The sequence below is a fragment of the Cyprinus carpio genome, chromosome B10 (genome assembly GCF_018340385.1).
Source record: "Cyprinus carpio isolate SPL01 chromosome B10, ASM1834038v1, whole genome shotgun sequence".
Taxonomy (NCBI): Eukaryota; Metazoa; Chordata; class Actinopteri; order Cypriniformes; family Cyprinidae; genus Cyprinus; species Cyprinus carpio.
Genome location: NC_056606.1, coordinates 3342690 through 3367743, shown reverse-complemented (window position 1 = coordinate 3367743; position 25054 = coordinate 3342690). Strand labels below are relative to the sequence as shown.

The window sequence follows — 25054 nt, the reverse complement described above, 5'->3', positions numbered from 1 at the left end:
CATTGCTATATTATCATTATGGCAGGTTTTTTTTTTTTGTTTTATTAATAATATTAGTTCTGCTGCTACTGAAACAAAGCCTGGTAATAATAATAATAATGAACACTGTATAGTCATGGTTAATCATATTAATATAATTTTTGACGTATACATTTCTGGAAATTCTAGATGTTGTGGTCATACGAAACGCATTTAGAAAGGTTCTCTGTAAGCATTTTTAGTAGGCTATAAAAATACACTTTTTATAGGTAGCAGACCAGGTTTTCTTCAACTGAACTATAGGACTCCACACTATGTATAAGCTACTGTTCATTCTCACGGAGTCGTTATTGCTTATGTGAAACAGACTGCTATTAATGAGGAGCGTTTGATTGGCTCAAATCGGAAGATGCTGTATTTTGATTGGTCGAGAGATGTGTCAGTCAATGCACACTGCCAATACTCTTCTGTAGTGACCTACTAACACAGATCCATGAGGCAGCAGCACTGACTCCGGCAGGAAAACGCGCAGGAGCAACACAAGTATCATTTCCAGATGGGATGTTATTACTGCTGATGAAACACTTCTGGTCGCTTTGAATGGTTTTATATGCATTATTTATCCCTTACATCCATCCGTTTGGACCTTTGCTTATAAGAGGTAAATGCTTCCTTCTTTTACCGTGAGGGTTACATGAACCGGACAGGGCTCGTTGGGGGTGTTTCAGCCGGTAGCCGGTATATGGGCTATAACAGATTAACACAGTAAAGCAACTTTCAACGTGGTCTATTTTCAATATGTGCGTCATACTTATTCAGACATGTTTAAGTGTTTAACCTAAACGCTTATGGATTATTGTTACTTATACAGTGGCATATTTTTGTACAGCACATTAACGTGCTATGATATTATTGAAGCTCAAAACATAATAGGGGCATTGGGAGACAGGGGTGGCACAGTGACCCACTATTCGTTGTAGGTGGGTGTATCAGACTCTCGGGTCAATGCATATTAAATTTAGACCGTATGCCATTTAATATAATTTAACATTACATTAGATTCTATTATATAGCTAGATCTGTGGTTTTAACGTGTTACATTCGTACTGAATTTCGCAGTTGCTTTAATAGTAGGCTGAATGTCACGCACAAGGATTTCAGTTTGTCTCCGTTCTGAAACGAACGCTTGTTTGCGTTTATTGTGTAACAGTGACTGATCATCTTACAGTCCTTGCACAATAACGGAAGCTGGGACACTTCTGACAAAGAGACTGCAACGGCACGACATCAAAAACGAGTTGTTGTTCAATGCCCAGCGATAGCTGCTATTTATTCTGGCCATCTGTAAAAACCGATATCTTTCATTTATCGCTAAGGTGAATGTTTCACGCGCACAGATCAGACTGTCCTGAGTGTCTGTGTCGGGATGGGGTGAATGCATTATTAAAGGCCTGTCAAATAACAACACAGCTGGGGTATGGTGTGTACGCCTTTGCGCTGGAAGTAGCATTTTAAACCCGATTTAAGTGTAAAATTGTCACTTCAAGACAGCCAACTTTATTGTAGCCATCTTTTTATTATTCCTTGGAGTCGCAGCCATGGTTGAATCCCAAAAGCATGACACTCACGCATGTAGCCTCTGTTTCACTTTAAAAAAATAATGTGTTGCCATGAACCATTATAGCAGAAATAATACAAGCCCTTTCCTTGTTTGTCGAGTCGCGAGATGTTTCAGTCGCATTTTTCTAGCGCCCTTTTATTGATTGGTTTGTCTCCACTCAGCCACGTGTGATGCTGGCTGCTCGCATTCCTTTGTTCCCTAAGCTCTAGTCTGCGCCTGAAGTCTGGACTGGAGCCTAAGTCCAAGCCTGGCTGTGTTTACACTCTGTTAATAGTGTTATGATCGAGCGCATTGTTAAGTTACTGCGGAAACCTTAAGTTTATGGCCACAGCCAGGTTTAGATGAGGTAATTACAGCTGTTTGATCCGCACATTAAAGGTCATTGTCAGGTCTTCAGATTTGTCTCCTGCTATGTTGTGAACTAATATCCGACTTCTTCGAAAGGGTTGTCAGATTTTAATGTAATCATGACCAAATTATATTACATTATGCGTTTGAAAGCGTGAGCTGTTGCATTACTTTGAGCATGCGACCCGCCTCAAAAATGGTGACATAATGAGGCAGAGCAGATTACTTTACGTTTTAATAGTCACGTTTCGACTTGCGTGACATCACAATGTAAAACTTTTTATATTTCCTGTCCGTCTTTTTAAACATAGAAACACTGTGCACACTGTTACTTATCTTTCTCTTGGCTAAAAAATAATTTCCCCCGATGATAGTATTTCAGGCTTTTCAGCAATCACGTCCAGTGTGTTTTCTATCAGCTGTTTATGATCAGAACTACAGATGCCAGACAGCGAATGAATCACTGATCTAATCGGTCAAACGGGTTTGCAAAAACATCTGAAATTGTTGGCGATTCATTCTGACATGTTTGCAGCACTTTCTCACACAGTAATGGGATACATTATAAGCCAGAAAACAAAAAGATTGCTGGATAAGTTGGATATTTACATACAACCCATTGTAGGAAACAAAACTTGCAAATGTCTTCTATCCTTTGTGAGCGATAAAGCAGGCCCTATGGTTATATCCATAACCGTATTAAAATATGGGGACATTTATTTGATTGGGGTGTCTAATGTGTCTCTGTTTTTATCTCACCAGATCCATTACAAAATTCTCTGGAACTGACTTCACAAAAGAGGACTCATGACTTCTATTGCACTCTGACTCTTACAACCAGAGTCAACTAATGAGCTTATGCAGTCTTGATGAACACATTGTGTAATATGCAAGCCATTAAGAAGGAGCCCTCATGCACTGGGCCCTACGGTGGAGAGGATGCCTTGGTGCTGGCGGTGGCTTTGCAAGGGACAGACAGAGATCTGATTAACCACAAGCTGTCCACCCTGCCCTTTAAGACCAAGTCCACCAACTGTCGCAGAAAACGCGAGTTCATACCGGACGAGAAGAAGGACAACCTATATTGGGAAAGACGGCGCAAGAACAACGAAGCAGCCAAACGTTCACGAGAAAAGCGCAGACTCAACGATATGGTTCTGGAGAACAAGCTCATGGCCCTCGGGGAAGAGAACGCATCGCTGAAAGCCGAGCTTCTGTCGCTTAAACTCAGGTTTGGCTTAGTGAGCTCAGCAGCTTACGCTCAGGAGGTGCAGAAAATTTCCAGTTCCACTGCTGCACTCTACCAGGACTTTATCCAACCCAGTGCCGCCAAGGGTTCCTACCCAAGTGAGCTCGAGCCAGCGCGTTTAACCAGCAGCCACATATCCGTCATCAAGCACTCACCTCACAGCGCCTTGTCCGATGGATCCGACTCAAGTATGGTCACCCAGGGGAGCCCACTTATAAATATATCCCGAAATCCTGACAGCATCAAACAAGAACCCCTGGAAACCGGCAGATACGCCAAAGACAGGGTTAGTCCATATGAACTGTACAGGAACTACCTTAGTAGCCCTTTCCCTGGGAGCTACTCCCAGCCATCGCCGTACTTGCAAATCACCAGATCGTCCAGCAATTCGCCTCGAACATCGGACGGTGACGACGGGGCCGTAAGCAAGTCCTCAGATGGAGAGGACGAACAGCAGGTCCCGAAGGGTCCGGTTCCACCCAGGGCCGATTCACAGAGTGTGATTGTGTCGACCCTCAAAGTGCCAGATGCCAGTGCCTCAGCTTTGCCCCACAAGTTGAGGATCAAAGCCCGGGCCATCCAGATCAAAGTGGAGGCTATTGATCCCGACTATGAATCATCTGGCAAGTCCTCCTTTCCCATTGACATGTCTGCGAGTCGATGCTACCAAATGAGTCAGTACGTCACACCCGAGTACATTCAGTCATCTCTTAGCCCGATGTCCTTCCAGATGACCGACGTTCAGGACTGGAGTCAGAAGCCGAAGGAATGGCACAAAGATCACCAGGAGGATCACCAGCACTGTCCAGACTCACCGAGAGCTATGCCTAACAAACTCATCGCCGGCCTTAAAAACGACTCGTATGCTAGCTCCGAATCTGAGAACTTGTACTTGAAACAGGGCATTGCTGATCTGTCGGCAGAAGTGGCCTCCTTGAAAAGACTGATTACAAAACAGCAGGGGTCTGTTATTGAGTCCACGAAAAGCACTACTGAAATTGACTCATTATGAAAAGGATGTTTCTGAAACTGAATTCCCTCTATTTGCACAACGCCTGTTTTCCACTGTGTTCGCTACTGCACTGTGCGGTTGTTATGGTGTCAAAGAGCTGCACTTCATTGAGAAGAATGGTGTTTTGTGCACTTACTGTTGTAGTTTGGCGTGTCTTCTTGATGACTCCATTTGTAGCCCAAAAATTGGGCTACTGTTAATGTTAACTTCTCAAAATTTATTGTACATTGTATGTTCTCTTTTGTTTACAATAAATGCAAGCACTGAAATACTTGAGTTCTTCCTTATCTTCCTTATTTAACAAAGTACATATCAATTTTATCCAAACTTTTACAAGAATATTAACTCTTTAATATTACATATTCTGAGGAAATAAAAAGTTACGAACACGGAGCCTTCTTTTAAACATCCAAATGGCTTTGTAATGTCATAATATTTATGTGGTCTTTGTCTGCCTTCATTTAAACAGAAACAGAATATATCACGAATGGGTTATATTGCACATTTGCTGTATTTATTGTAATATCAACTCAGTTATATTGCACTGTTTCAGATGTTAAATGCTAGCATGAGTTAAACTACCACACAGTAAAAATCTGAACAACCTGTTAAGATTTAGTAAAACAATATGCAGATCTTTACCAATGTCAAGATATGAGCCTTATAATACATTATAACTTTTATACATTATGCATATATTTTAATGTGTTAAGAATATCCTTATAATGCATTACAGATACAGGCTTCATAGAAAGTACCTAAATGTTTTCGGTGTATGATGTCATTTTGTTGTTAAAACATTAATAGCAATTTGAAACAATGTGTGACTTTCTGTTAGGACAATATTAGGGAGATTAGGTCATCAGTTAGAGGTGACTGTTTGACTAAGTTTAAGAAAACTGTGTCTTTGGACAATCAAATTTTTTCAGGTAGAACAGCAGGAAAGATGGGACTTCATTACCTGTTTATATTAGAGACTAGAGAGTGTACTTTTAAAACTACAGTTAAAGTATGGCTTAAGGAAAACCAAATATGTGATCAGTAAGTATGACATGATATCCCACCCATCCTAAAAATACATATAAAACCATCCAAAACTGGGACTGCAGATGTAAATTAGCTTTATAGCTAACTTTGGCACAATACTTGTGTTGTGCATGGTCCCTCCCTGCTGAAAAATACATCGAAAACCAGCCTAAACTGGTTGGCTGGTCTTAGCTGGTTTAAGCTAGATCAAGCTGGTTTTAGCTGGTCTCCCAGCCTGGCCAGGCTGGTCAAGCTGGTTTTAGCTGGTTGTTGTGGCCAAAACCCTCTAAAAACAGAATGCTGACCAGCTAAGACCAGGCTGGATGACCAGCTAAAACCAGCAAATCAGCTTAAGCTGGTTTTAGCTGTTTTTTTTTTCAGCAGGGCTGTTAAATAAATGAAATAAACTAAAAAAAGAAAACCAAAAAACTGGACAATTAAATATGTTTTTCACCTTTTCTGTGTGTAAAAACACCAAGGGAAGCAAGTTATGGAGATCACGTGAAGATGCCAGATAGTAAATCTATTAATAATGTCACTAATTAAACCCACTGCATGTCACTCAATAAAAGAATCACATTGCTGCGTGTTTTTGAAAGTTTTGATTTTGTTTGGTTTAATAATTAACATCACCTTTGCTAGTGTGACTCTCATCCTGTGAATTAGCAGAACTTGAACAGAGATTAGCCTACAATGCTCAACATGAATAACGCTCAATGTGGCTTAATGAACCTGGACAAAATTGTAAAGCATAGTATGTGCAGATACGCATATGAGCCCAAAATGGGAACGAAATGTGTTTATTTACACGTCAAGCGTTTTCCTCTTATATAAAAGAAAACGCTAATTCACTGAGACTTTGATATTAAAAGACCACATTCTGTGCATATCTTCCTAATAAAGCATACTATGTGCAGGAAAGCAGATGAGCCCAAATATGAACTTTAAATGTAACTGTCTGTTCAATGCATAAGCCATGTTAAGAATTTTGTTTTATGGTTTTATAAAGGAGAAGACGATTAACTTGTAATTAAACATGTTGCATTCATATTCTGGTCTCATCAGCATGTCTTTTAATATCACTGTCTTAGTACATCAAGCCAGCATTTTAAAGTGCTACAAAACTGTTAACAAGCTCTCAGTGATTTGGTTTTGGTTGTCATTTCTTGAAATAAATATAAAAAAATACAGCGTGTTCATCTCTGTCCGCTGAATGTGACCCACAATCTCTGATTCTCCTCCTTGGACACAGAAAAATCAATATTTACAATGACAACAATTATACTTCTTCACTGAAACGTTTCCAACAAAGAAATAGATGGACTTCTGTCAGCTTGTTGAACACACACTTTTACTTGGATATTCTACCATATGATGGCCCGAGCAGCAGCGAACTAAATTACTAACGTTAGACTAGTAACGTTACTAAAAGCAGTTAACTCATTATTTTGCAATCAAAGCTTATGATTATTTATGTAACCTAGTGTGAACTTGACTTGGTTGTGCATTAAAGGGCAGGGACGGATTTAGTGATTTGGGGGCCCCAGGCAAAATATAGGAATGGGGCCCTATATATTTGCACACATTTACCTAGATCAGCCTTGAGGTTCCTTTTTTGCTTGCTGCTGCACAATGGTGCCCCACGGTTGTGTCCAATGTGTCTACATTTTTTATGTACGTTATAATGTCTTTCTTTCATGCTGTGTAGACCAAGAAATAGCAACTGATTTTACTTTTTTTTAAGAAAAGAGATGAGTCGGAAGTATAAATTATGATATTAATTTAAAACTGGATTTTCGCATTGGTCTGAACGAATACTGCAGACGGGATTATTGGAAATACACATTGATTCCCTGCCAGCAGGAAGCGCTTTTGGAACATCAGAAATACAGCGGTTTCCCTGGTAACGTCTGTAAACAAAGCAGTGCTGCTCACATAAACGCTACTTTATCAGATCAAATGAAAATGTCACCGAAACCTTTCTGAAGACAGTCGGTATCCTTCAGAGAGTCATTCATATAAAAACTTGAATTAGTGAGAATGAGAAAAATATAGCCTAAATTGAGGAGGAAAGTCCACTGATGAGTTACCAGTGTAAGCCTGTGTGCCAACGCTGTCTAATTCTAAACATTGAAACTCTAAAATTGTAAACTTTACTGCCGACTTCTTATGTAATATCCTATACTAGAGCTAGTGAATTAAATATTAATTTCATATCTGAAAGTACCGAACAAATAAATGTTTTTCTCAGCAACAATGCAATTCTACAGACTTGACAGGTTTTCCTGAGACTTTTTCCTCAAATAGTGTGGCAAATAAAAGCGAAAACTCATGGTATTGATACGCAAAAATGGACTTTGGTGTGCATATGATACGAAAGTTTTCGCATGCATATTATACAAAATTTGTTGGCGTGCATATGATACGCAGGTTTTGTGTACCCCACAACCCCAAACCTACCCATTGCATAGCATATATCCTATATCCTTTTTATAGGATATAAAGTAAATTTTTGCGTATCAATACCATGAGTTTTCATTTTTATTTGGCGTACTATTTATACGCACTTTCATGAGATCGGGTTAGTCTGGCTGTGGATGTACAGTAGTTTGTTTATCAAGTTATACACAGCACAGCAGATTTATACTGGGGCATGTGCCCCGTAAAAGGGGTCCAGCAACGCCCCTGCTTATGCCTACTACCCCTTCTGGGACCGCTGACAAGGGATCTCCAAGAGTCTCTGTCCTGGGCTCTCTTCTCTAGTTGGTTCCAGATCATATTCATGATCTTAATATCTGCCTCCAGTTCTCGGCACAATGTGTTTCTTGGTCTGCCTCTTTTCCGCTTGCCCTGCGGGTTCCATGTTAAGGCTTGTCTGGTCATGTTATTTGCTGACTTACGTAAGGTGTGCCCTATCCATCTCCAATGCCATTTCTTGATTTTGTCCTTTGCTGTTACTCTGATGGTCTCTGGCCAATGGATATGTAAGATATTGCATAGGCAGTTGTTGATGAAAACCAGTACTTTCTTGGTGAGGGCAGCTGTAGTCCTCCAGGTTTCGGCTCCGTACAAATAACTGCCTTGACGTTGGTATTGAAGATCCTGACTTTGGTTTTGACTGACAGCTCCTTGGATCTCTAGATGTTCCACAGTTGTATAAATGCCAACTACTTGTTCTTCCTCTCCTGAATCTTGGCCAGAGTGTCTACAGAGTTCCACTCTTTGTGTTGGTGCTTCTTGGAGCCAAGCACTTCCTGGCATGTCAATGTAACTGCTTCCTTAATCCCTTTCCACTTGCTTTCAAGAGTACCCTCCTCCTCTTCCAGCAGGTCCTGTATGGCTCAAAACTTGTTATCGAGGGTTATCCTAAACCCTAGCAGCCTGCTAGTAATCTCTATGGAAGGCGGTGTTGTACTTCCTTTTGCTCCATGTGCGTTGCTCCATCCAGTTCTTCTTTAGCTTCAGTTTTAGTCTGGCCACTTACTAGGTGGTGGTCCGAAGCCACGTCCACTCCTCTTTTCGCTCTCACATCTTGCATAGACCTTCTGAATTTCTTACTAATGCAGATGTGGTCAATCTGGTTCTTTGTCGTGTGATCTGGAGAAACCCATGTGGCTTTGTGGATGTCCTTGCAAATTCTGGCATCATTTACTCAACCTCATGCCGTTCCAAACCTATATGAACTTCTTTTAAGTAAAGGGCACAAAAGGTCATACTTGGCAAAATGTTCAATAAGCCATGTTAAGAATTTTGTTTTATGGTTTTATAAAGGAGAAAACGATTAACTTGTAATTAAAAACATGTTGCGTTTCATATTCTGGTCCTCATCAGCATGTCTTTTAATATCACTGTCTTAGTACATCAAGCCCAGAATTTTAAAGTGCTACAAAACTGTTTAACAAGCTCTCAGTGATTTGGTTTTGGTTGTCATTTGTTGAAATAAATATTAAAAAATTCAGCGTGTTTCATCTCTCTGTCCGCTGAATGTGACCCCACAATCTCTGATTCTCCTCCTTGGGACACAGAAAAAATCTATATTTACAATGACAACAATTATACTTCTTCACTGAAACGTTTCCAACAAAGAAATAGATGGACTTCTGTCAGCTTTGTTGAACACACACTTTTACTTGGATATTCTACCATATGATGGCCCGAGCAGCAGCGAACCTAAATTACTAACGTTAGACTAGTAAAGCCTAACGTTACTAAAAGCAGTTAACTCATTATTTTGCAATCAAAGCTTATGATTATTTATGTACCTAGTGTGAACTTGACTTGGTTGTGCATTATAGAGCAGGGACGGATTTAGTGATTTGGGGGGCCCCAGGCAAAATATAGGAATGGGACCCTATATATTTGCACACACATTTACCTAGATCAGGCCTTGAGGTTCCTTTTTTTGCTTGCTGCTGCACAATGGTGCCCCCACGGTTGTGTCCAATGTGTCTACATTTTTTATGTACATGTTATAATGTCTTTCTTTCATGCTGTGTAGACCAAGAAATAGCAACTGATTTTACATTTTTTTAAGAAAAGAGATGAGTCGGAAGTATAAATTATGATATTAATTTAAAACTGGATTTTCGCATTGGTCTGAACGAAATACTGCAGACGGGATTATTGGAAATTACCACATTGATTCCCTGCCAGCAGGAAAGCGCTTTTGGAACATCAGAAATACGCGGTTTCCCTGGTAACGGCTGTAAACAAAGCAGTGCCGCTCACATAAATGCTACTTTTTATCAGATCAAATGAAAATGTCACCGAAACCTTTCTGAAGACAGTCGGTATCCTTCAGAGAGTCATTCATATAAAAAACTTGAATTAGTGAGAATGAGAAAAATATAGCCTAAATTGAGGAGGAAAGTCCACTGATGAGTTACCAGTGTAAGCCTGTGTGCCAAAGGCTGTCTAATTCTAAACTTTGAAACTCTAAAATTCTAAACTTTTCATATCTGAAAGTACCGAACAAATATATACTAGAGCTAGTGAATTAAATATTAATTTCATATCTGAAAGTACCGAACAAATAAATGTTTTTTTTTCTCAGCAACAATGCAATTCTCCCTACTACAGACTTGACAGGTTTTCCCCTGAGACTTTTTCCTCAAATAGTATATGGCAAATAAAAGCGAAAACTCATGGTATTGATACGCAAAAAAAAAATGGACTTTGGTGTGCATATGATACGAAAGTTTTCGCATGCATATTATACAAAAATTGTTGGCGTGCATATGATACGCAGGGTTTTGTGTACCCCACAACCCTAAACCTACCCATTTGCATAGCATATTATCCTATATATCCTTTTTTTTTATAGGATATAAAGTAAATTTTTGCGTATCAATACCATGAGTTTTCATTTTTATTTGGTGTACTATTTATACGCACTTTCATGAGATCGGGTTAGTCTGGCTGTGGATGTACAGTAGTTTGTTTATCAAGTTATACACAGCACAGCAGATTTATACTGGGGGCATGTGCCCCTGTAAAAGGGGTCCAGCAGCGCCCCTGCTTATGCCTACTACCCCTTCTGGGGCCGCTGACAAGGGATCTCCAAGAGTCTCTGTCCTGGGCTCTCTTCTCTAGTTGGTTCCAGATCATATTCATGATCTTAATATCTGGCCTCCAGTTCTCGGCACAATGTGTTTCTTGGTCTGCCTCTTTTTCCGCTTGCCCTGCGGGTTCCATGTTAAGGCTTGTCTGGTCATGTTATTTGCTGACCTTACGTAAGGTGTGCCCTATCCATCTCCAATGCCATTTCTTGATTTCGTCCTCTGCCGGCAGCTGGTTTGTTTTCTGCCAGAGTTTGCTGTTACTCTGATGGTCTCTGGCCAATGGATATGTAAGATATTGCATAGGCAGTTGTTGATAAAAAACAGTACTTTCTTGGTGAGGGCAGCTGTAGTCCTCCAGGTTTCGGCTCCGTACAAAATAACTGCCTTGACGTTGGTATTGAAGATCCTGACTTTGGTTTTGACTGACAGCTCCTTGGATCTCCAGATGTTCCACAGTTGTATAAATATGGTCCGTGCTTTCCCTATCCGTGCCTTGACATCTGCATCTGAGCCCCCTTGTTTATCGATGACGCTACCCAAGTAAGTAAAGGCATCCACCTCCTCCAGAGCGTCCCTGTCACGCATGATTGGGTATGTTCTGGCTGTGTTAGTCTTGAGGATCTTACTCTTGCCCTTATGGATGTTGAGGCCTACTTGTGCGGCGGCAGATGCTACACTGGTCATCATCTCCTGCATCTGCTGCTGGGTGTGTGATAGTAGTGCCAAGTCATCTGCAAAGTCAAGGTCAATTAGCCGTGTCCAAGGTGTCCACTGGATTCCGTGCCTACTCTGAGTTATGGAGGTCTTCATCATCCAGTTGATCGCCAGAAGAAAGAGAAATGGCGAGAATGTCCGATGCCGGTCCTCACTTGGAATGCCTCAGTGAGCTGCCCTCCATGTACCACTTTGCAATTTAGTCCCTCGTATGAGTTCCTGATAATGGTGACGATTTTGTCAGGTATCCCATAGTGCCGGAGCAGTTTCTTCAAGTTCTCTCTATCCATGCTGTCAAATGCTTTCTCGTAGTCCGGGAAGTTAATGTACAGGGGTGAGTTCCACTCTAATGACTGCTCAACTATGATTCGCATCATCACAATCTGGTCAATACAAGATCGGTCCTTGCGAAAACCAGCTTGTTGGTCTCTTGTTGAGCGTCGACAAGGTCTTTCATTCTATTCTTGGTGATATTGTAAAGTTCTTTCATGTTGACCTCTCTTACTGCTTGCTCTGGTCATCCATATACTTCTGCTTATCGGCTCTGATGCTCTTCTTCGCTCGATTATTTGCATCTGTGGGCTTTGCTTGTGCCTTGGCTTTCTCTGCTCTTGTTCAACTGTTGTTAATAGCCAACTACTTGTTCTTCCTCTCCTGAATCTTGGCCAGAGTGTCTACAGAGTTCCACTCTTTGTGTTGGTGCTTCTTGGAGCCAAGCACTTCCTGGCATGTCAATGTAACTGCTTCCTTAATCCCTTTCCACTTGATTTAAAGAGTACCCTCCTCCTCTTCCAGCAGGTCCTGTATGGCTCAAAACTTGTTATCGAGGGTTATCCTAAACTCTAGCAGCCTGCTAGTATCTCTATGGAAGGCGGTGTTGTACTTCCTTTGCTCCATGTGCGTTGCCATCCAGTTCTTCTTTAGCTTTAGTTTTAATCTGGCCACCACGTGGTGGTGGTCCGAAGCCACGTCCACTCCTCTTTTCGCTCTCACATCTTGCATAGACCTTCTGAATTTCTTACTAATGCAGATGTGGTCAATCTGGTTCTTTGTCGTGTGATCTGGAGAAACCCATGTGGCTTTGTGGATGTCCTTGCAAATTCTGGCATCATTTACTCAACCTCATGCCGTTCCAAACCTATATGACTTATTTAAGTAAAGCACAAAAGGAAATACTTGGCAAAATGTTCACGCTTTTCCATTGCTCATTAAATGATAAACAAATCGGGAATGGGGCCATCAATCTCAACAACAGACGTAATTGTGTGAGAACATTTATCTTAACCACTTATTTTGGCTGAAATTTCAGTTGTCAGTTGTCAGAAATTTCAAAGTGCCTAGGATCATGGTCTTAGATCTTGTTTACCACTTGTATTTTCCCTCTTTTGAGTCTTGTTATATGTTTGTCTAATTTTCCTTTTCTAGCTGTTGATGTTGGGCACAAAGATATGGTGGAGCTTCTGGTGGAAAATGGGGCAGAAGTCAAAGGGACTGTCAGGCTGGTCTTATCTCCATCAAGCTGTTTACAAGATCATAAATCTAAAACACAAATAAATAATAAACAAAGAATCTATGTTTTAGATACATTGACATTTGCTCAAACATCAGTCAGATGCCGGTCTTGATCTAGTAATAAAGAAAAAAACAATATTTAAGCAAATAAAATTATCCAAAGGAAAACTTTATTTAGTTTGGTTGCTTTGCTGCTTATTAATATTTAAAAACGGTCAGCTAAAGTAAAATCATGCCAAATTATTTATATTGTGAAGACCCCTGCAGACCCTTGCGACTCAATTTCAATAAAATTTTTCAATTAAGGTGAGCTTTATTGGCATGACAAAAACTGTACATTTTTATTGCCAAAGCAGTTGCAGCTGGGCTGCTTACAAATAGTGCACATATGTATTAACAGAAAGAAAAAGAATATTTACAGAGTATTAGATTTACAGAGGCAAAATATACATCTAAGTAATATAATAGAGTAATATAGCATAATATAATCTACATGTGCTGGAAACATCAGATAAGGCAGGATGAGTGTTTTCTCTTCTATGGTGACAGACAGACACATATTGAGCAGCAAACACACAGCAGTGTCTCTTTGACAAAGTGAATAAGTCTCTTAATTTTTTTTTTTTTTAGCAAGTTTAGTTTTTGTAAAATGTTATGTGCTGTGGTATTTTTGAGAAATTCATTTTCTTATGGACATTATTTGTGATTTACCTTATATGCATAAATGGATATTAATTAAATGAACAAAGGAACTTCTATTTTTCAGAAGATTAAGGACAAAGCAGACTATATCAGATCACTCCATCTCCTCCTGCTTCTGCAGCTCCTTCACAAGGTGCTCTAAAGAGAACAGGTGATCATCTAAGTCTTCAGGTATCAGTTGCCTGATGGCATCGGCGAGCTCAAAGAGGTAGTCTGTATTCTTGCCACTAGGGCCTACAGACTTCACAATCTGCTGAGCGATTGTCTCCAAAGGTGCTGGGCCAAGGTAATTTGGGTTGTCACAGGAGCCGATGTAGAGCAATGTGTCCCGCATTGGTTGGTGTCCTTCATCTTTGGGATGAAATGTAACTGTGATCACCCCGTAACCGCCTTTCTCTCTGTAGTCCAGATACTCTTTCACTTCCTTTTCTTGACCTGATGGCAACTTATAAGCAACGCCCCCCACAAAGCTCTACAGGCAGATAGTGAATGAACAGGAAGAAAAAATGTCTGGATTACTCTCATTTGTAAATGAAATTTATGTATGTAAATCTTATATGCTATTATTAAATGATACATCACAAATATAATATATGGCACTTTCCATTAATATTGTTAAAAACAGGGTCTGAAACTCTTTAAAAATATTTATTATTAAATTAACAGTCAGTGAAAGTGTTTATGTTGAACCTTAGAATGTATTTTTAAAAAGTAAAAAAATTGTTAAATAATACATTTTTTATTTATTATAATTAAAAATATTAAAGTTAAGTGAAAATATTTAAGTAGAAGAATTAAAATGTTAGATAAGTTTATTAAAACATTAATGGGAAAAAAAACCATTAATAAAATATTTTAAAAGTGCATTAAAGGGATAGTTCACCCAAAAATGAAAATTCTGCCATTACTCACCCTCATGTTGTTCCAAACCCGTAAGTTCTTCGTTTATCTTCAGAACACAAATTAAGATATTTTTGATGAAATGTGAGAGCTCTCAGACCCTGCATGGACAGCAACGCAACTGTTATGTTCCCAGGTCCAGAAACGTAGTAAATACATCTGTAAAACAGTTCATGTTACATCAGTGCCTCAACTTCAGTTTTGTGAAGCTACAAGAATACTTTTTGAGCGCAAAGAAAACAAAAATAACTATTTATTCAATGATTCTTCTCCCCATAACAACGCATACTCACACTTTACACAAATATCAAAATACACACACAACCCATACCAGCAGATTACGTTCATGCGCGCACTTTCTCCCCTGAACGTAAACAACACTGATTACGTCGATTACGCTCTTGGATACTCTCCAAAATGGTGGAAGACATAACTTGGGGGATAAGAATTGTTAAATAAATTGTTATTTTTGTTTTCTTTGTGCTCAAAAAGTATTCCCGTAGCTTCACAAAACTACGAGCTATGCAAAGTTGAGCCACTGATGTCACATGGACAGATTTACCAATGTCCTAACTACGTTTCTGGGACTGGGAACATTACAGTTATGTTGCTGTCTATGGAAGGTCAGAGAGCTCTCAGATTTCATTAAAAAAAAATCTTAATTCGTGTTCCGAAGTTGAACAAAGGTCTAACGGGTTTGAAACAACATGAGAGTGAATAATTAATGACATAATTTTAAACTTGGGACACATTGTATAAAAATACTGCATCACCATTATAAGGCAGATTCAGACATGTTATGTGTTTAAAACTATTTAAATTTCATGTGAGGTTAATGATATAATATTAGATATTAGATAAACCATTTTCAGAATAAAAAAACTATAATTGTGAATTATAAAAAATAAATTGACACTATAAAAATACTACATATTTACCATTTTCAGGTTGGATACAGAAATGTGATTTTTAAAACTAGCTACATTTCATTCAAGGTTATATTGTCAGTATTATGGACCTGTGTTTTCCCTCCCCATGTGCTTCTCCAGACCTAGTTTCTCCCGTGTGTCATGCCCTTATTTGGTCCTTCTTGTTCCTGTTTGTATTGGTTCCCATTTGATTCAGCTGTGTTTCCCCAATTATCTCATTTGGTTCTTAGAATTTAAGCCCTGTGTTTGCGGTCCGGTATTGTGAATGTCTTCTTGGATGTGATCGTCTCATGCTACGTGTGCTCCTGTCTGCCCTATGTAACCTGTGTTTGTTGGATTAAAGACTGTGTTTATGGTAAATTCTCCTGTGTCTCCACGTCTCGTTTGCTCCTCGTTCCCTCACAGCAGCTGATCATGACAGAATACTGGACCTACAACTGTAAAACAAAGACCATTTCTGCATTTTATTCAGTGTTTTTTTGTTTCCATTGTTCCCCTATGGATTCCCTTACCCACCCGGAATACCTCCTCTTCCTACTGGAGCAGGGGTAAAAATCGCTCGAGGACCATACCAGACTGTTTCTGGCCCTTGCCCATCTTACCAGCTACCCAGACGACACGCTCTGCGCGTTCTATGAGCTTGAACACCACGTGCAGAGTGGCACCATCTGAAGATGGTCCTCGAGCAGATTTTGCCACCTTTGTAGAGTGGATACTGGCGAGAAACAGATCCTCGTTAACCGTCGGTTCCAAGAAGGTTCCACTCTCGACCCAGAGCCCAGCACACCATATCCTCCCTGTGCGGAGCCCAAGCCTGAGCCCACCAAGGACGGACAGCCAGTTCCCGCAGCAATCAACAAGCCAGCGCAGTATTGAGTGACTGAGCGGAGGATCACCCTGGAGGCATAGCCCAACCGTTAGACCAGGTGCGAGAGCCAGCGACAGTGCCTGCCCTGAGGGAGCAAGTGATGGACAGTGAGAGCGCGGAGTGGAGCTCCACCCACTGCACTGCAGCTGAGGGTGAGCTAATAATGCATTTGGGAGTTGCTGGACTTAGAGGGGGACCTAATAGACTGTAGGCCGACTTGTCCCCTCTCCTCCCTCCTTCATCCCCGCTGGTCCCGTCCAGCCCTCCTTTATCTCCTGTCCCCACATCCAGCCCAGAGTGGGCTCCCGTTTCCCAGTCCAGCTGAGGGACAGACTCTGCCCCTGAGTCCAGCCAGAAGTGGGCTTCGATCCCGGAGGGCAGCCCTGACAGTCCAGAAGCTCACCTCTGTCTCCAGCCTCCGAGGCCCGGACTCCGCCACGGTCCATAGACCCAGCGGCTCCACCTTGGCTCCTAGCTCCCTTTCCTCCACCGTCACCCGTCATTCCACCAGCTCCACCAGGCTCCCTCATCCCTACGGCTCCGCCTTGATTGGGTGTTGACCCACCATCACCTCAGGACTCCGCTCCTCTGGTTTCACCTCATTGCTCTGTCCCACCATCGGCTCTGTTGGGCTCCTCCCTCCCGCCACCTTGGTCCTCAGTCGTTCCAGCTCCGCCACGGATCTCTGGATACCCCTGGCTGGTTGGCTCTCCGCCTTGGGCTCCTCCACCACCTGCTCTGCTGCCGTCAGACATTTTGGCTATGGTAGGGTCCTTGGCTCCTCCTGCTTCAAGTCCCTCCTGTCATCTCCCTGGCTCCCTGGACTGCCTGCTCCACCATGGTCCGCTTAACTGCCTGATCTGCCCTAGAGGCCTTCCATGTCTCTAGCCTGCACCAGCCTCCAGGGTGCCCCCCAGGAGTGATGTCAGTATTATGGACCTGTTGTGTTGTGTTTCCCATGTGCTTCCCCTGACCTAGTTTCTCCCGTGTGTCATGCCCTTATTTGGTCCTTCCTGTTCCTGTTCATATTGGATTCAGCTGTGTTTCCCTAATTATCTCATTTGGTTCTTAGTATTTAAGGCCTGTGTTTGCCTGTGTTCGCAGTCCTGATGTGATCGGCTCATGCTACGTGGACTCCTGTCTGCCCTATGTACCCTGTGTTTGCTGGATTAAAGACTGTGTTTATGGTGAATTCTCCTGCGTCTAGTTTGCTCTGTGCTCCCTCACAGTAGCTGATCGTGACAAATATATATAAGTAACAGTTTATTTAAAAAAATATTTTTTATATTATAAAATAAGATAATATATTGTTTTATAATTATAATTTATATTAATTCCATGCTAGGCAAGTACAAATGTAATAGAATTGATATTAGATAAAAGTCTCCAAAAAAGAAGTGCCTTCCATGCTTTAGAAAAAAAAAAATTAATGGGACAAAAATGTATACCGCATTTGTGGTATGTAATGTGCCATATTTCAGCATTGTAAGCAGTATTTAATAGGTTGACAGTCATTACCTCAGGGTCCTCTATTAATGTTACCACTCGGCCAGGCTGAAACAGAATCAATAAAGTAAAAGTGTTAATCATACTGTGTAAAGTGCTCTGTCATTCTGAAAGGTCACTACGACTGGACGCCTGCTGTTCATAAACTCATAAACTGGTCCATACCTTTCCAGGCACCCCTCGATGATTCGTACATCCCTGCCAGAATCTGCGACTGAAACCTTTGATGAAACCCACTCGTTTCTCCTCATATGGAAAGTCAACTTTCCAAATCAAAGATCCGTAACCAAAAACCCACATGCTTTCTGCTGACAGCTCACTGTGTGTCTGAAAACATAAAGTCACATATCGAAGGACGGGTTTATTTAAGGGGCCCGAGTGCCACTGACGAGTCTGGTTAGGTATGTTCACATGGTTTGCATAGGTGTGGAGACATCACAGTAATTAATATGCTAAAAATTACAAAAGAATGTCATACTTGCCAAGGGCAAAAACAGATCTGCCATGAAGACTCACATCAGTTGGCAAGTTACCATAAACACTGCGTGTTATTGTTTATATATAAATATATATTCTTTCTATAAATTTATATTTACATTTTTATGGATAACATTATATTAAAAAGCTGTATGGCATTAGTTGAATGTACTGAATGAACAAGGTAATTGTAGAGATTATTTTTCAAAATAAATGCCAGTTTACCACCGGGTTTAAAAATAAACCCTTACCAAAAAACAAAAACAAAAAAATCTACCGTCATAGCTAGAATATCCACCATTATATTTAATACAGTACTGTAGTAATTTACAGGATATTTACAGTTATAACAACTGTAGTAGCAATGGCATTCTGATGAAACCTATGGGTATATGTGGTGGTTAAAAAAAATAATAAATAAATGTGTAAAACTAAGTAAAAATAATAAATAAATTATATTAGAGTAACACTGAACATAAAACAAGTAAATATATTTTTCGAATACACTTTATATTGTATTATCTGTGACGATTAATGTTCCCTGCTCAGCCTTGAAGGATCCACTGATTGCTTGATTGTTTTTTCTTGGGAAGTGTTCACCTGTTTGGGGGAGGGGGCGTGCTGCTTAGAAAATAAAGAGACTCTGATGGTGAAGCAGCAGCTCTGTGTCCTGTGTTTCATTAAAGGGGTCATATGACATTGCTAGAAAGAACATTATCACTAATCTGCATTTTGGCTAAGATCAAGTGTAGATTTTCAAAAGAAAATCTGTTCTTATCAATTTAATATCTGATACGTCTCCCATCCGGGGACTACATATTAAATAGGGGGAAGTTGTGGCCTAGTGGTTAGAGAGTTTGACTCCTAACCCTAAGGCTGTGGGTTTGAGTCTCAGGCTGGCAATACCATGACTGAGGTGCCCTTGAGCAAGGCACCGAACCCCCAACTACTCCCCATGCGCCGCAGCATAAATGGCTGCCCACTGCTCCGGGTGTGTGTTCACGGTGTGTGTGTGTGCACTTTGGATGGGTTAAATGCAGAGCACGAATTCTGAATATGGTTCACCATACTTGGCTGTATGTCACTTTCACTTTTTTTTCACTTTCATTATTTTGTTTATTTGGTGTAATGCAATGTGTTTATGTAATGATTGAGCAGGTTGCCAACAGGAACAGATTGACCCAGCCACACAGTAGTGAGATGTTGGTGACAGCCATCCCCAACTTGGAAGGAAATAAGATAAGAGCATTCATTGAGAGAGTCCAGGCAGAAACGTCATGTGAGTACATTCTCAAAACCACAAAAGAAAGAGTCTATGTGCCTAAACAGACCTCTGTTCAAGTTGAATGTAGAGTACTGACATCAGCACCAAAGGAAGAAAGGGTGCTACTCTATGAGCCTGATGTGAATCCTACCTGGCCTGAAGGATTGGAGTTCTGTGAAATCCTTGTGAAGTTGCGATGACAGATCTTACCACATGTCATTGTCACTTTGTAAACACGGCAGCCATAAGAGCCCTGAAAGAGAAAAGACCCAACACTGTGGGACAGTTGAGAACCGTACTTGGCCCATTGAGTTATTACAGGCAGTTTATTCAAGACTTCTACAAGATTGCTGGGTCTCTCTATGACTTGCCAAAAGGAGCAGCTAAGACTTAGGAAGAGGGACATACTGGAGCTGCCCGGAAGTGTATGAAGAGCAAAATAAGAGGAGTACCTTCTCAGAAGCCCATTCTATGGTTGGAACATCATCAGCAGAGGCTGAAGAAATGAAGGGGGTTTTGGGGGCCTGGAGAAATTTTGACATGCCCTGACTTTTGTGCTTTTTTTAGTTGCTTATAAACATATTCATGGCTAAAGTCTGAAAACACTGTATTCAGTACAAACTGGGCTACAATAATATGTAAATAGCATGAACGTACATGATTGTGTTTTTGAGAAAACAACGTTTATGCTATTTCTAAATGATGTGTAAATCATCTTGTTTACTCACTAACAGAAAACAATAGATTGATTTAAATTTTCTAAGACACTTTTTGTTTCGAAAGGGCATATGCCCGTCAGTAGGCGTCAACTATCATGAATATTTGTGTGATTCACACCTGAGAAGACAAAGGCCCACATAATGAGCTGCATAATGAGCCTTTCAGCCAGTTGTGTGCCTGAGAGAGAAAAGTTACAAGAAAGAATGTGAGGACAAAATAAATGTATATATTTTTATGTTTGTAGTTTATTTAGAATATATTTAATTATCCCACAAAATAATTTGAGATTCACTTGCAAGTGCAGTTAAACAGTTTATTGGAGTAAGACTGGAGTAATGATGCTGAAAATTTAGATTTGATCACAGGAATAAATTAAATGTAAAATATATTCAAATAGAAAGCAGTTGTTTTAAATATTAAAAATATTTCACAATATTACTGCTTTGGCAAACTGGTATTGACTGGTATTGTGTAATGTTAAAATATATAAATGAACATCACATAACTAGCATTTCCAAAGTGTCTATTGTTTATGTGCTCTCAAATAAACTAAATGATAAACCACATTATTAACATTATTGTTATGGTCACTGATACTAGTAGCACAGTAGAACATTTAGATGATGTGAATGAAACTTCATTATGTTTCACTTGATTATACATTTAGTCAGGAATTATATGTGGCACCTCCCCCTAATTAAACAACTGACTACGCCACCCCTTGATCTTAGCTAGTTGTCAGAGCAAGGGGAACTCTGCCCCAATAAAATGTACAAACACAGGTACATATACAAAGAAAAATAATACAATACAATCTCAAAAAAAAAAAAAAAAATAATTTAATGTTTTGCTTTGGCTTGAGGAAAAAAAAAAAAAAAAGCCAGCAGTAAATTGCCACGGTCACAGGCAACAGTGCAGGCAATAGAAGTGCAATATCTGACCATGTCATGGACAGCCTTGACCTCACTTCATAACCCGACAGAGTAAGCAGAGTCAAGTGAGACCTATTCTACTGATGAGATACGACAAGCACAGAGAGATGATGCCCACATCGGACCAGTGGTACAATGTAAGTTGACTGGTGAAAAACCCTTCAGACACGCACTGAAGACCTTACACAGAGTAAAAGCTTGCTACGCCACTGGGAAAAGCTTTCCTTAGGTGAGGATGGAATCCTTCGCAGAAAGACAGCTACCTGAACTCAGCTTGTGCTGCCAGAAAGATACAAACGTGTCTTGCAGGAGTTACATAGTAAAATGGGGCATCAAGGAGTGGAAATGACCATGTCCTTGATTGGAGACAGGTTCTTCTGGCCAAAAATGCAGGGTGAAATTGAATATTTTGTGACCAAGTGTTGTAACTGTTTGAAACAGAAGAAAACAAACCAAATAAATAAAATCACAACACAATACATAAAAATATATTGTCCCCGCCCACCCATTTGAACTTGTTTCCATTGACTTTTTGCACCTTGAAGAGTGCAAAGGAGGGTATGAATATATCTTGGTGATAGTTGATCACTTCACAAGGTTTGCACAAGCTTATGCCATCACATCAAAATCTGCCAAAACCGTTGCTGAAAGAATCTTAAACAACTATGCACTGAAATTTGGATTTCCCGAAAGGATTCATCCTGACCAAGGAGCAGAGTTCAAAAATCAGTTGCTTTCTCAGTTAAAGAAGAATTATGGAATTGCAGGATAGTGAACAACACCATACCTCCTGCAATGAAATATGGAGGTGGGACGTTTCAATCGGAGGGTGCTCCAGATGTTAAAGACCTTGACAGAAACACAGAAGTCCAACTGGAAGGAATTTTTTTTACAAACGTACCTTTGTCTACAACAGTACACAATGTGAAGTAACTGGATTTTCACCATACTATCTTCTGTTTGGGAATTCGCCAAGACTGCCGGCAGACTTGCTTTTTGGATTGACAGAGGGAGGGGCTGAGGACCACAAGGAATATGTAAAGAGATGGAGTCAATGATGCAGGAAGCATATGAGATTGCCAAAGAAAACAGCAAAAAGGTGGCAGAGAGAAACAAAAGGAACTATGAAGGAAAAGTAAAGAGCTCGGTGTTGCACCCAGGAGATCATGTTCTGGTTAGAAACCTCACACCTAGAGAAGGCACAGGGAAGCTGCAGAATCATTGGAGCTTTGCCAAGAGCAAAGAGGAAAACATGGGGACCAACCTCCATGGAAAGGCATGATCCTAGCTCAGAGGAAAAGATGAAGAATGTGGCTACTATTAATTACCTGTATTCCACCATCAGCAACCTGTGGGAGGAAACAATGAATTGGAAAATGAAAACTTACCTGTAGTCCAGCATCAGCAACCTGCAGGAGGAAACGAATTAGAAAATGAAAACTTACCTGTCATTCAGCATCAGCAACCTGTGGGTAGAAATAAAGAACTAGAGGAAACAAGCGTACCACTTGTCCAGCCCAGGGAAGTTGAGAAGGAAAGAAATGAGAGAGAAGGTGTGAGGGTGGAGAAACAACCTGCAGTTGATGTTGTAGCAGATGGACATGTAGCCCTGAGTGAAGTTAATGATGAAGGAGAACAGGGGTGCAGATGGCTTAGGAGAGAGGGGAGACTACCAAATATGTGTGATTACCTTGGTACTCCGGCATGCTATGGGGTAGAGCATTTAAACCCAGAAACGTTTCAGCCCATTCAATATGGGATGCAGAACTTGACCCGATGGGCTCCCCCAGTACCACCGTATCAGCCAGTATACTTGTACACATACAAAGACATATGCATACTGAAGAGAATGAATTAAAAGGTGAAAAGGAAGTGCCTATAAGGAAGACAAGAGACTATGCAATCCCAAAACAGACCTTTATTGATGGATTGTAGATACATCACACACAGTACATACACAACTTAGAACATATGGATAACACAACATCGACTGTGAAAAAAAAGGAAGGGTGTAACGTTGGGATGTCATTTACTTTCGAAGGGGAGAGTGTGGTGGTTCAAAACAATTTATAAATAAATGTGTAAAACTAAGAAAAAAATAGTAAATAATTTAGATTAGAGTAACACTGAACTTAAAACAAGTGTTCACCTGTTTTGGGGAAGGCGCGCGCTGCTTAGAAAATACAGAGACTCTGATGGTGAAGCAGCAGCTCCGTGTCCTGGGTTTCATTAACTGTTCACATCTCCACTCATCAGGCGGTGAGGGCACTACATTTAATTTTTTTTTTATTTTTTTTTTTTTATTATTATTTAACGTTAAAGAAAGTTACATCTGTATAGAGAATGTGAAGCTGACGTCACGCCACGTTGAGTTCTGGGAAACTTTGTTTATCTGCCATACTGGGAGGATCGCGCTGCCAATACGCTATTGAGTTTAGTGCAGTGGTTTGATTTTTTTGTCGTGATTGTGAAAAATGTCACCATTAAAAGACCATATTCTGGGCACATCTTACTAATAAAGCATACTATGAGCAGGAAAACAGATGAGCCCAAAATATGAACTTTAAATGTAACTGTCTGTTCAATGCATAAACCATGTTAAGTGTTTTGTTTTATTGTTTTATAAAGGGAGAAAACGCTTAATGTGTAATTAAACGTGTTACGTTCATATTCTGGGCTCATCTGCATGTCTTTTAATATCACTGTCTTAGTACATCAAGCCAGCATTTTAAAGTGCTACAAAACTGTTAACAAGCTCCCAGGGAATTGGTTTTGGTTGTCATCTGTTGAAATAGATATAAAAAATACAGTGTGTTCATCTCTGTCCGCTGAATAGGAACCTCAATCTCTGAATCTCCTACATGGACGCGGAAAAATCAATATTCACAATGACAACAATTATACTTTGTCACTGAAAAGTTTCCAACAAAGAAATGGATGTACTTCTGTCAGCTTATTGAACACACACTTTTATTTGAATATTCTACCATATAACGGCCCGAGCAGCAGTGAGCATCTAGCGTGAGACTCTGTTTTGACGCTAATCAAATAAACATGTAAACGAAATTCTACAAAACCTAAGTGAAAAAAATATATTATCTTGCAAAGCGATAAAATGGTTTCTCTTCCCTGCAGACAATACAATGAAGAATGTGAATATTTAACTTCAAGGCAAAAACATAACAAAAAATAAACAGGTATCCGTATTAATTTCAGCATTTGTAGCACAGGGCGATCCTCCCAGAATGGCGCCAGCGCCCCAGCATGCAACGCAGCGTGACGTATCTTCACGTTCTCTATAGCAGTGGTCACCAACCTTTTTGAACCCAAGATCCCTGACCTTGGCCTTCATGAAAGATGAGATCTACCTATTTGAAGAATCGATAGGAATAGACATCCCAGATTGTACTTCCAATTTGAGGCCTTTTATTTAGTATTTTTAGTGGTGATGCACCAATCATGGCTAATTCAGAATCACTCTTTTTTTAAATTAGGAAATTGGTTGCTGATTTTTTTTTTTTTATTTATTGGCTATTTGCTTTATAACAAGCAAACTGGTCTTAAACAAAAATATCTGTAGGCATTTGAAATTAGAGGCAACTACTGCTTCTTAATCACGCTCCAAACAAAGATGCCACACACATTGCATGAGGCATGAGCAGTTATTTTTCAGTTTATAATTTCAGGATTTAAAGCAAAAACAGAATGGCCTGACTTTATCCCTTTCCTGTTTT

The 25054-nt window shown here is 40.2% G+C and overlaps 2 protein-coding genes and 2 pseudogenes across 2 annotated transcripts; 2 read left to right on the top strand and 2 right to left on the bottom strand.

Moving 5' to 3' along the window:
* Positions 1-444: 444 nt before the first annotated feature.
* Positions 445-4480, top strand: LOC109104646 (nuclear factor interleukin-3-regulated protein). Its single transcript, XM_042732129.1, has 2 exons — positions 445-640; positions 2711-4480. Exon 2 carries the CDS (start codon positions 2818-2820, stop codon positions 4207-4209), a length of 1392 nt encoding a protein of 463 aa, XP_042588063.1. The 5' UTR covers positions 445-640; positions 2711-2817; the 3' UTR covers positions 4210-4480.
* A 3922-nt stretch (positions 4481-8402) lies between these two features.
* Positions 8403-12712, bottom strand: LOC109089548 (annotated as a pseudogene).
* A 925-nt stretch (positions 12713-13637) lies between these two features.
* On the bottom strand, positions 13638-18628 carry LOC109089549 (putative glutathione-specific gamma-glutamylcyclotransferase 2). Its single transcript, XM_042732128.1, has 3 exons — positions 18093-18628; positions 17940-17975; positions 13638-14196 (listed from the first exon to the last, which is right to left on the bottom strand). Exons 1-3 carry the CDS (start codon positions 18225-18227, stop codon positions 13819-13821), a joined length of 549 nt encoding a protein of 182 aa, XP_042588062.1. The 5' UTR covers positions 18228-18628; the 3' UTR covers positions 13638-13818.
* A 492-nt stretch (positions 18629-19120) lies between these two features.
* Positions 19121-19271, top strand: LOC122138778 (annotated as a pseudogene).
* Positions 19272-25054: the final 5783 nt, after the last annotated feature.